The sequence below is a fragment of the Antedon mediterranea genome, chromosome 5 (assembly GCF_964355755.1).
Source record: "Antedon mediterranea chromosome 5, ecAntMedi1.1, whole genome shotgun sequence".
NCBI classification, from domain to species: Eukaryota; Metazoa; Echinodermata; class Crinoidea; order Comatulida; family Antedonidae; genus Antedon; species Antedon mediterranea.
Window position 1 is genome coordinate 20065793 of NC_092674.1, and position 12718 is coordinate 20078510.

Genomic DNA, 12718 nt, shown 5'->3' on the forward strand with positions numbered 1-12718 from the left:
CAAAATATGCAAAAAGACATCCCTAGAGTTTGAGTTAGGTTCCTTTGATGTGTGTTATACATATTTACAGAAAAATAAGGAGATAATAAATTGATAAATCTATTTAAATGGCTCGAATTCAGATACATTATTGAAGATGTAGGTCGCAACGACACAAGTGGTACAACTAACGCAATATCACAGCAGTTCTTAGATGTGATCCACCAGGATTTAGAACCATTAGAACGTTGCGTACCAAGCATCATAGGAAATTTCCAAAATTGAGCAATGGAAATCTACAAGCTACTAACTAACTAAGAAAGCGCCCAGCTGCAGGCATCGATGGTAGCGCGACCAGGATCATCAAACCACATTATCAACTCATCATATTGCGAGGGAATATTCCTCATTAGTTATGGTAGAGATAAAAATGGCGTCCTTCCGAAATCCTTAATAATCTCTACGACCTTATATGCTCTAATGGATCACTTCTTGTTGCCGAACATTTTCTTTCTTTCTTCAATAAAATAATTTGAGACTAGAAGATTGATTTTTTTTGTGAAGAGGAATATATCAATCATGTGGCGTTATAGTATGATAATAATGGTCGTAGTCTTCATTATTCTACTAATCCGCTGAATAATTACCAGCTTATCGTTCGTTGGTACATAGGAATCGAAATTATTATTTTAATTAGGCCTACATCTACCTTTTAGCCCCTATCATAATTTGTTTACTCTGGATTTCCTAATTTGTAATCAAAAAGTATGTTAATGCATTTTAATTTTACACTGTACATCATTTACACGAAGGACTGTCCCATTGTATCATCATCATCGGGATTGTCAACGTCGGACCACCTGAGCCCGCTTATTTCCAGTTTATTGATCAGTATAGTAACGTAACTGTTATAAAACGTTACATGTCTTAACATTTTGTCCCCATATATATTATGTTAGTTTTCGATTAAACCAAGTGAACTTTTGTAATGAAAGTCCAACGGTTAAATACACTAAGTGTTAATTACTTTTTAATTAATTACCCATTACATGGAGTCATTTATAATTCTTTCATAAGCTTCCTAATTACATGTACATGAACACAGTAAAGACAAAAGCGTCAAAATTCGTATTTTTTTTGTGTTTTGTGTATTGTATTTCAGTAATAAACGGCTACTACTGTAAGGAAGCATTTGTTGTACTGTATGATAATCATAATAATATTTAATTATTTGCATGTCTACGGACGTACCACCATTTTCAAAATTCTTTTCAATATGTTCTAGCAATACTTTCGAATTCGTAAATAACAGTGGACTTGCTTTGTTGAACTTCACATTACGGACACTACCCAAAACTTGCATTTAAAATATAGTGTAAAATGTTTTGTATTTTTTTTTTGTTACAATGAATTTTACTGACCGCATACACTAGATACTTTGTGTATAAATGGATTTAAAACATAGAAAGTGAGACGTCGCGATTGAAATATGATAATCAGCGGGGCTCACACCTGAAGACGATAACCAATGCTAGTATATATTATATAAAAAAAACAAAGAAGTCTTTTCAAAATAGTGTATTACAGTTTACTATCCAACTGTGCAACCTCTACACATTATTTTCTATACTACAAACGCTCGATGTATACAGGTCAATTATTTTTTATGACATTACAAATGTCCTTAATATTAAACAAACTTTCATAATTATTCTTTCTTTGGCACTAATTTACTATAGTATACAAAACTCAAATTTCAGTTAATTACCATTACTACCACACGATAGTATAAATAATTGTAATTTTATTTGTATAAAGTACTATTAATACACCATGACACATTTTTTGGTTGATTTACATTTTGAATATATTTTGAATTGTTTCTTTTTATCAGAATAATATAAATACCCTTGAAATTGTGATTAAATAAAAGCATTCATTTAATACTGTTGAATCAATAAAGCATAAAGGTGTAACTTTTCGTTATAGTGTATAATATTGCAATTAATTAAAATATCAATATTGTAGTATTAAAACACCAATGGCTAGGAACTTTCAGATTTTAAAAAGCAGTTGACTGGAGGGAGTATCAATGTATTTATCAGCCTTTAAATTTACCCGGAACATTTGATTTACAAATAAAAAATATTCCTAAAATCAGGGAAACCTTTAAATTGACAAACATTTGAAGTACAAATAAAAAAGTATTCCTAAAATTAGGGAAGAGTAAAATTAATAAGTAATTTTACTCTTCCCTGCTAAAACGTATACCTTTGTGGCTCACGAACAATGCTCTAAAGGTGTGGTTAGGTGGACCCAAAATTGAACTGAACATGCGCACTTCTCCTGGGCAACCTACCTCAACTGATTAAAACTCGAAATGAGCGTATTTAATCATCATTGAGTTGAACGTAACTTTAAATTGCATCATAAGTAACCACAACTAGTTGTAACCAGTTCAATGTTCTCCTTTAAACGTAATCACATATAGCGCATCATGCATGAAATATTAGCATCCACAAGTAGTTAATAGTAATAATAATAATAGTAATAGTATTTATTCGGCATTATCTAACACAATCTTGCCAGGAGCAAGCAATATACATAGGCCTGAACAGATTTAACAATCCAGTAAATGTTGACAAAAGTGCTCATATACACAAATTTCCCATTTAACCTTGAATTGCATAGCACATGGTATTGGTAACAGTTACTGTTCCAAGTTGACATTGCTCACACACTTGATATTTTTAGTTCAATTCAGTTGCTCAAAACTTGAAATAGTTGCTTTCAGTTGAGTTTAGCGTCAACCTAAGCAAACTTTAACTGCCACAACTAAATAATCACAGAAAATCTTACAAAAAGAACCTACTAAAATATCATAATATTCTAAAATAAGATTTTTAAAATCTACCTCATACAGGAATCTATAATTTAATATCAATTTTATTATCATTTTTACATGATTTTATTTCCACTCCATTCAGGGCCGGATCAGGTGAGATGGGTACAACTGGGAAACTCTGTTTTTGAAGTGTTGTTCAATAAATCCTAGCAAAATAATTTTTAACTTGTGGATTGTTATATGGAAACTTAGTTTCCTGTTTTTTAAATTCAGTATCTGACCCTGTCATTTACACCCTGCCCTTTACTAGATAAATTTAATTTTGAGGTGGAGACTGCTTCATGGAGGACCATGTTGGTTTTGTAAATACATCCTTACTCTTTATGAATCGTGCAAAGAATGCACCTAGAACCCAAGTGCCATTTTGCAGTGCACCACCTTCTCTACCAATTGATAATGCCATCATCTTGCCTCCTGAAAAAAGAAATTAATAAATACAGTCATGTGTGTACACTTTGTATACATAAACTGATTATAAATGTTGTGGAATACAAAAAAATGAGATTGATTTTTTCAAGTACAGTAAAGTTTGAATGTGAATCTATTTATTAAGTGATTCTTCCCGAACCTTTTAAATTAAAATACTATGTAGTTAAGGTAGGAAGTTTGCGGTTATAACAATAACATTTATTTTTTTTTTCGATTGCCTGCATAACTCAAATCCGATACGCAATTCAGATGAATAAGTGATGCTTGGTGGCAGCATGAAGGGACCCTTTGGAGAGAAGAAAGTTGCTGTATGTGTGATTCACACCTGTGAGCAATTCAACTCAGTAGGCTGCATGTCACAGATTATTACATCACATACATCTGTATATTACCTGGTTTGTAAGGAGTGACACTCTTTCCACTGTCAACTGTTTCAATGGTCTTAGCAAGGTATTTTGCCTGAGTTTGAGCTAAATGTGCTAGTTTAGCTTCATGTGAATTATTGCAATCACCAATAGCATACACACCATCACAGCCTTCTACTTGCAGTGTATTGTCAACTTTCAAATACCCTTTACTGTCCATTTTATTTGCTATTAAATAATACAACAATTATTATTAAATACACATACCATTACCGTTTAAATAAAGTGAGAGATGAAAAGAGTAATTTTTTTTATTAAAATATTTTGAAAAAAAACCCATTTTAATGTAATATACATATACATTACTAATTAATTTAATATATGATTTAAATTTACAGCATCTTTCAGATCAAGATTTGATTCATTTAGGGCCAGTTTCTGAATTTTGAAATAGGGGTTGCCTTAACAAATGTTAATTAAGTACTGAACTTAATGTAGTACTTTGTAATGCTGTTTGGATGCACCTTCGCAGACCTTTCTAACATACAATTAAAAAGAAAACCACAGGAATATTTCCTTGTATCAGGCAAAATAAAATCTGTACCCACATGAGTAGAGTGATTAAGGCTACTTACACAAACTAATTCCATAGGCACTCGTGTTCACCTTAAGCCCTGTACATGGTACCACTAAGTCTGCGTCAATTTTGGATCCTTTATCTGTTTCAACTACTGAGGGTGTTGCTGATGTTGGTAGGTCTCTCAAGTTGGATACCCTTTCTCCTGTAATTAAACAAAGTGAATTTTATTTAACAGATTTTAACTTTGTGTTAATGTTACAATTTAACGTTGGTAAATACATATCCCTCATGATTCTTTGTTGCAGATGATTGTTACAGTGTAATGCTGATGATCCACTTATGTTCTTTGAATTGACTAGCAATGTTGTATTTATACAACATTTCAGTTTTCATCCGGCAGTTATCTCAGTAGCATGTATGTAAGTATGTATATTGGGGCCATTTCAGTTATTATGAAAAATACCTTTAACTCACCAAGAACAAGTTTGACTCCAAGTGCTTTGAGTTGGTCACGTACACTGTTTGTGAAACTGTCTTCATACATTGCACTGACAAGCTTCTCATGTGGATGGATAAGGTAAACTTCTTTTCCTTTTAAATCTGTCATTATCTCACCAGCTAACTCAACACCAGCAGCTCCGCCTCCTACTATAACAATCTTAGTAGAAGCATGAATCTGTTAAAAATAAGATATATAGATTAAAGACAACATTCCAAGATACAAACACACACACATGCAAAAGACATGTAAAAAGAAGTAAATTCATTTGTAATAGAGAATTTTTCTGGGCAAGATGGCAACAAAGACATGGCTGTAGCCTTCACAAAAGTACATCAGACTGTTTTTTTTCAGATGCCAACTATGGATTTCACGTGGAGACAATGTTTACATATCTCTTGCCCATGAGGCGACACCTCTTCAATGACAGCTTTTTACTGCCACCTGCTTTTCATCTCCACTGTACATTTGTAAACTTGGTTTGCACTAGAACAAACACACACAATTACACACAGCTCAAACAATTTTACTAAATACAAGCAACTGTGCTAGAATCCATTTTGTACAATAAAACTGTTTCCCACAGTATATTGCAATGTGTAATAGTATATTGTTTGAAGATTTGCATGGCAAAAATCAATACAGTATGTATAAAGTTTGCGGTACACCATAAGTAGTTCTGAAAAGAACTGCTGAGTTTCTTGATGTTTCGATCAATACAGTATGTTTCGATCATCCTCAAAAAAAAAGGAAACCGCAAACTCATATATATACATGTATAATATAGGTTTAAGCAACTTTGTATTAAATAAGTTTTTGCAAAAGTATTGAAAATGAAATTAAGGCTTTACAAGCAAAAAAAAAGGGTTATGCTCACCTGATCCTTTAGCGATTCATACTTGCTAATAATTTCGTGATTATCTACACAGTTGGTCACCTTGCATGGGAATTGGCCCTCTGACCCTGTTGCTATGACAAGGTAATCATATGAGACACTTTCATATCGATTACCAGATTTTATAGTTACACTTTTATCTTGTACATTGATTGAACTAGCTTCTCCTCTTTTAAAGCTTTCTCCAAATGTCTTATCATATGGAATGAATGTCTTCTTTGCAAACCCTAAAAAATAATTTAAAACTATAATGTTAACTAATTATCTCTTCGGAAAGGAACATGTTCCAAAACTTGAGCGAATAAGGATAGGAGGCGTATGCTGCTTAGCCGACAATAATTTTCTAGCCTATATCTGTTTAGGCTGTTTTACTTATATCGTTTTGTAGCTTTTTTCTTGTTTTATTTGTATCTAACTTTGAGATCCAGCCACAGTTACCTACAGTTGACAGCCTTCTCATTTTTTAAATAATACACTGTAATATTATTATTGTTCTACCTGGTTCCACACATGCTCTCAATGCTCCCATGTTATGATGCAATCCTTCCTTAGGATCAATAACAGTCAATTGACATTTATCTTTAATGCGTTGAGCAAATTCTGAACCGCCATAACCCCCTCCAACAACGACAACACGCTTTGATTTCAATCCCTGATCATTTCCAGCACTGGCTACAGAAATCTGCAAAACAACAGTAAATTGGATTTAAACTGCAATAAAACTATAACCTAATGATGACCAAACAACATCTTTTTTTATTTTTTAAAGATGTATTGTCCCTTGAAACACACAAAAATAAAGGTCAAAATATTCTAAATTTAAATTGGCCATATAAAAGTAATATTAAAGTTAGTCACTTTAAGTCGAAAATTCAAGCCAAAAGCAACAAGTTTACGTAAATAACAGGTAAATTAGTTTGATTACATTTGTCTGGAAAATCGTCGCGAGCGAAAGTAAACATACCTTTCAAACCATGAGTACGCATTATGCATGATGCTAATTAGGATTTTTTACAACTCGTCACGATTGAGAAGGTGTTTTCACACAGATCGTGAGGAAGTTTTATGATTATGCATACAGAGTAGCCAAACAAGCGCGTTTCATTATGGGATATGTTTTAATCGAAAACTTTGACTGGAAGTCAAAGTTATCTTTTTAACAAAAAAAACGTCTGTATTTCAGTTGAATGATTTTTTTTCGACAAATTTTTGGTGATAGTTAATAACTATTATGATACTTCAAAATTACCCACCTTTTTTCGAAATCTGTTATTTTTTATTTTTTTGGAATTAGTCAAAGGGACAATACATCTTTAATTTACTGTATGATATTGTAGTAACTTTATATCTCAAAGATAAGCAAAAAGCAATGCAATAATTAAATTTCTAAGCAATATTTACTTACATTATGCTAAAATGTCATATATGTACAGTAAATTTCATATTTTCATTTATTTTTTGGATATTTAAAGGTATATATTTTTTTTATCATGAATTTTAAATTTTTGAAACTATGTTTAATTTGCATACATGGCAACATCTGATGTAAAAAAAAACGGGAGGTGGTGTTTTTTCGATCAACAGGAGACAAGTCTAAAATACAGGAGTCTCCCGGCCAAAATGGGAGTGTTGGCATGTATGAATTTGATGTTTTAATGTAGGCATTTTGTAAAATTTTGTATTGTTTTTAGGACGAGTGGCCTCTTGTGGGCTATATACTGACAGTACATTAATTTTCTCTCGCCAGGGGCTGACGCAGGAGTGTTTCCCCAGTTGCCCGGGCAACACCCTCAATTTCATACCAAATATTTTTCATAACTATTAAAGATCCCATTTCATGTCATATCTACAGTATAATAACGTCGTTATCAGGGCTGTCATAGAATATTGTAATGTTGTACTGTCAATTATACCGTGCACACATGTATTTGGCCCGGCCGACCAGTGTTTTAAAGTCTGAACACGCGTGGATCTTATGACTGTGTAGCGCCATGTGACGCTTCTTTAGTATTTGGTCTCTTATTAGAGGTTAATTCGGAAATCTATATTTCCCGTATATTTCGTACATTAAATAAAGTAAGGTTGTTTTTAAATAAATTATAATAGCCTCTCTACCCAAAATAAAATAAATAAATAAATAAATGGTTAAAAAATAAAAAAAATACATTTTTTTATTTTTATCATAATTAGCCAAGAGCGTACATTTAAGACAAGGAATGACCAGGTTTCATTTTTATAAAGTAGGCCTAATATATATCATTTTTACAAAACGTCAATAATTGCAGGGAAAGTGTTTTTAACATTATAGTGAATACATTTTGGGAATTTACTGGCTTATTTAGCATTTATTTCAAAAATACAATTCAACATTTTGCCTAATATTTATAGCAGCAGCTTTATATTTTTTTTGTCTAAACATTTTAATCATTATAATTAAATAATTAATTTACATTAATTGAATATAATTATCAGAATGCATTACGGTACCGTAACGGCATTACCTTCATCGGAAACTTTTCCCTGCTGTTTATCGTGAATTATACGCGTGAGAATACAATTTCCAGCCATCTAGGGGTGTCATTTAACAAAATTTGCTTCGCCACAGCCCCCACCATGGGAAGCCTGTGGCTGAAATACTACGTGTCCTACAAAACTCTAACCTGGGCAACCCCCTTCAAATAGTCCTGCGACCGCCCCTGGACTCGCTATGTGTATGTAAATGTACATACATTATAACACACTTGGCATGAAGTCTCTATCAAATTACACACACCTTTTTAAACAACTCTTCAAACCAATATTTGCTATCTCAAATAAAGTACACAAGATGGTGATATCTGTTTTAAATTGAATTGAAATGGAGACTTCATTCACTAAAGATCAAACAAGGCAGATAAACTTGTGAATGACTACCAAAAAAAGTTTGTTCTTTTTTTATGCTTCCCTTTTTCTCTCTGTTTTTAAATTTTTATATCTCTTTATTTTTATGTATCTTCGATTGAAAACTCTTGTAATTTCTTTGGATTTGTTGGAGATAATAAATTTGTCATAATTTGAGTGAGTGAGTGAGTGGCCGAGCGGGTGAGTGAGTGGCCGAGCGGTTAAGACAGTGGAACCGTAATCACGTAGCCATAACATCGGCAGGGGTTCGAGGCTCACTCATTCCATGGTTCTGGTGGTAGAACGAGTCTTCTCGGATAAGGACTATAAACCGTAGGTCCAGTGTACACAACTTGCTCGTGTGCACTTTAAAGAACCTAGTACATCTTTCGAGATGAGTAGGGGGTTACCCCGGTGTATTAGTACATCACAGCCACTGATCACCAACTGGGCCCTCTGGGATATCAGTCTTTGACTGAAGAGGTTACCCAGTATAAAGATAAAACAAACAATAATTAACAAAAAATAAAAAATAATTTAAATTTGTTTATTGCAGAAATCAACGTACTCTATACCATGACCTAAATCAATATAAATAATTAGTTTATTGGAATATTTTATTTTAAATTACACCGCTATAAGTAATTCTTTTATTCGTCAGGCAAAAAAATACTTCTCAACACACAGAGGGGTGCTTTATGGGATTTCCATAGTAGTACTGTAGGCTTCACCATGCACACTCCCTGGCTAGTACTGTAACACTGTTCATGGAGGTATTGTTCATGTGCTCAACCGCCTATACCCACCATCCATCCAGGCTTGACAAATTAATAAGTCTGTGTACTAACCTGTCTAGCTCCTATAAAAGCAGCAGCTAGCAATGGAACAACACGTTTTGCTCTTCGAAATGAAGTCATAGTTTTACAATAAATAACTAAAGAATTATTCACTAAAAAGATCAGGAAATCAAAACAGAATACCGAAGCCTATGTGATGTGTACTTAAAGTGAAATTCTCTCATGTAAGCCACCGAGTGGAGTAGATTGTGTGCAGTGAACCGTACAGTGTGTTGTTTACATGCACTTTTCCCCATTTAAAAGCGATCAAAAAGGTCAAGAAAGTAGGTCACATTTAAAGCAAAAAAAAAACATAGACAAATAACACTTTTATGTTCATTATTGATGAGAAAAGTAACAAAACATAAACATACGAGAGAGACCATGATTTATTTATCTTCATACACTTTAGAAAACCTTACAAAGTATAAATTAAAAATATGGATATCTCCCTTAAAGTAATACATATTATATGTACAAGAATACAAATATCAAATTATATGAAAGTTATATTAAGTTTATATGGAAAGCGTATACATTGCATAAACCTACCATATTTATTTGAATAAACGCCACCCATGGAGGTATAATAATTTTATACCTCCATGCATAGAGTTCTATGCTCCATGCATAGAGTTCTATGCTCCATGCGCCATCACTGCCACTATAAGCATCATTCATTTCTATCTATTTACAGTACCAAGCATTTATTTTATTATAGGTCTATCATGTCATTAAAAAAAAAAAGCCTCACTCGTATGACCACCTCCCTAAAAACCCTCCCAAGCAATAAATGCTTTAGGGTGTTTATTTGAATAAATATGGTATACACTTATTTGTCAGATCCCGTAGCATCCTACCACCGGGATCAAACTGTTACTAGTGCTCCATGGTCTTTTTTTGGAATTCGCAGGGAAGGCAGAGAGAGGACTGGTGACGCTTAGGTAACCCATGGATCCTCAACATCACACAGGCAAACACACCACACCGGAGAAGAAAACTCTGGCATCTGAGGATGGTAACAAATCGATAAGTAATAGTTACGAGTTATAAGTCTAGATTGTATTGGCGTGAAATGTGGACGCTACGGATTACTTCTGACAGTAGGGGGGGGGGGGGGGGAGGGTTATTTAATCCTAGTTATTAGTTAACGCCTGCCTTAAAGGGGGGTTCCGGGTTTAAAATGAATAGTAAAAAATGTAAAATATATTTGTTTGTCTCTTGAACGGTAAAAGTTTCAATTTATATAAGCGCCCAGTGAAGCAGAACAAAGGCTGTGAAATGAGGCCAGATTACAAGTGCAGCTACGGCAAAATCACACTGTGGTTACAGAATAGGAAATTCGTGAAATGGTCAATCTTCCGACGACTCGTTATCATTAACCATATCAATTACTTTTGTAAAATTATACTTATCTGATGTAATTTTAGTCGGTCTTCCCATTTATAAAGTCAATTTTCTATGAAAATCCATCAAAACAGTGAAAAATTAGATAAGTTTGCACTTTACGTTTGCCGATTTTCACACTGACTTAGGGAAAGCCTTCAAAATCAATGAAGCGTAACGTATACATTCCTGCTGAGCGAGGAGAGCGAGACGACGATACACGTGCTCTCTCTGCCCATGCCTGGCATCGTCACGTGATAAGCAGATACAGTATACAATACCAAACTGGTCGGGTCGAGTATACCCCGTCTATAATCACAACATGAACGATGTACAGTATTTGATTGAAGGTCGACTCAACCTACCGGAATGGTATAGATAATATAGCTCGAATGAGAGAGTTGGAATATTTGTAAACATAAGTACAGTATTGCTAATTTTAACAAGTGTAGCCTATAGTAAAAGGCCTGGTGGTAGTATCAATTCGCATAGGGTCTACTACACTAGCTAGCTCAATTTTTAACTGGGCCGGATCGGCTAAGGCTAGGCTACGTTAGCTCCTTCCTACTACCGGTCGCGTAATTTTTTTTTCCAGGACGAACGTGGGCAGAAATCATGAATAATTCATGTTTAATTATGACATAATAGGGAACATTATAGAGGGCGCTATATTAGAATGCAGAGAGATTAAATAATTAGTGTAAACAAGGTTTGCCAACCGAAATGTTTGGTCTAGTGGTAAAGGCTTTAACCTATTACGCTGAAGCCCTCGGTTCGAGGTCTTTCATGAACATGTTTTTTTTTAATAGTTGAGAGAGATTATTTAGAGGGTTAGGTTTAGTATATTTAGGAAGTAGATCAGCTATCTTTCAATTCTTTATAATAGGAAATAATTAAGGTAATGAATTATTCATGACTTCTGCCCACGTTCGTCCTGGAAAAAAAAAACACGCCTACCGGTCTACTTGCTTGATGCAGTATCCGCTTTTTTGGAGAGTAAACTAGTAGACCGGCAGCCCAGAGACATTTGGTTAGATGAGCTAGGTACCAATATCTGACTATTTGAGTGTGTTGGGGGTCACTTGAAGTGAATGAAAATGGGAGTCTGCCGGGTACCCCCTGCTGCGTCTAGACCGGGGGGACCCCGAAACGTGCTAAAAAATCGGCACAGGTTAGATGAGAGAGATACCACCTAATTTTACCACCATGGGATGCCCATTGGCATCCTTATAACAGTATCACAAACGACAGACTTTTTCTCTGCTGCAAAAGGCCCGCCAGACCCCCCGAGGGAGGGCCTAAAATGGGGTTAGCATAGATGAGTGAGGTACCACTCTTTAGGAAACCCTGCAGAAGGTTCGTTGGGACATATAACAAGAATCAGAGCAACACCTCTGATTCAGTTGTTGAAATTAATTGTCGACTTTCCGAAGGAGAGAAAAAACTTCCTTCCCGAGGACTTAAATTCTGCCCAAAACCAAGGCAGGTCGGCGCACAACAACTATCTTTGGATATAGAGTCTTTTTCTAGAAGATTACGATTACGTGAATATTTTGCTGATTCAGACAGCAGCACCACGCAAAACGAAGGCAACGTTAACAAATTTAAACCAAAAAGTTCCTGGAATCCACCTAAAAATCGTTGTCCAGCTTTAGAAACATTTATCCAGGCTATTGAGGAGGATGTACAAAACTACGTCCCGAGTCCAGATAAACGTGACAATCTCAAAACAAGAGAGGCAGGCCATTGCCAAATTGCGTCAGCGTAATGATATCATCATTAAACCCGCTGATAAAGGTTCTGCCACTGTTGCTATGGACATCAAATTTTATTAAGAGGAATCCTTAAGACAGCTTCATTATATATCGTAAACTCACAACGGAACACACCCCGGAAATTGCGGATAAGGTGGCAAAATCTGTTTCTGTGATGGTAAAAAAAAACACTCCATCGATCCTAAGATT

The 12718-nt window shown here is 34.5% G+C and overlaps 1 protein-coding gene across 1 annotated transcript; it reads right to left on the bottom strand.

Moving 5' to 3' along the window:
- Positions 1-1544: 1544 nt before the first annotated feature.
- LOC140049462 (ferroptosis suppressor protein 1-like) lies at positions 1545-10479 on the bottom strand. The gene is made up of 7 exons (XM_072094349.1): positions 9381-10479; positions 6151-6334; positions 5635-5879; positions 4733-4934; positions 4314-4460; positions 3706-3906; positions 1545-3298 (listed from the first exon to the last, which is right to left on the bottom strand). Exons 1-7 carry the CDS (start codon positions 9447-9449, stop codon positions 3141-3143), a joined length of 1206 nt encoding a protein of 401 aa, XP_071950450.1. The 5' UTR covers positions 9450-10479; the 3' UTR covers positions 1545-3140.
- Positions 10480-12718: the final 2239 nt, after the last annotated feature.

Coding starts and splice junctions, on each gene's coding strand:
- LOC140049462 (XM_072094349.1), bottom strand. CDS start 9,449: ATGACTTCATTTCGAAGAGCAAAACGTGTTGTTCCATTGCTAGCTGCT. Junction 4,461..4,732: donor TGGAGTCAAACTTGTTCTTG/GTGAGTTAAAGG, acceptor GTTTAATTACAG/GAGAAAGGGTATCCAACTTG. Junction 3,907..4,313: donor TGCCTATGGAATTAGTTTGT/GTAAGTAGCCTT, acceptor ATTATTTAATAG/CAAATAAAATGGACAGTAAA.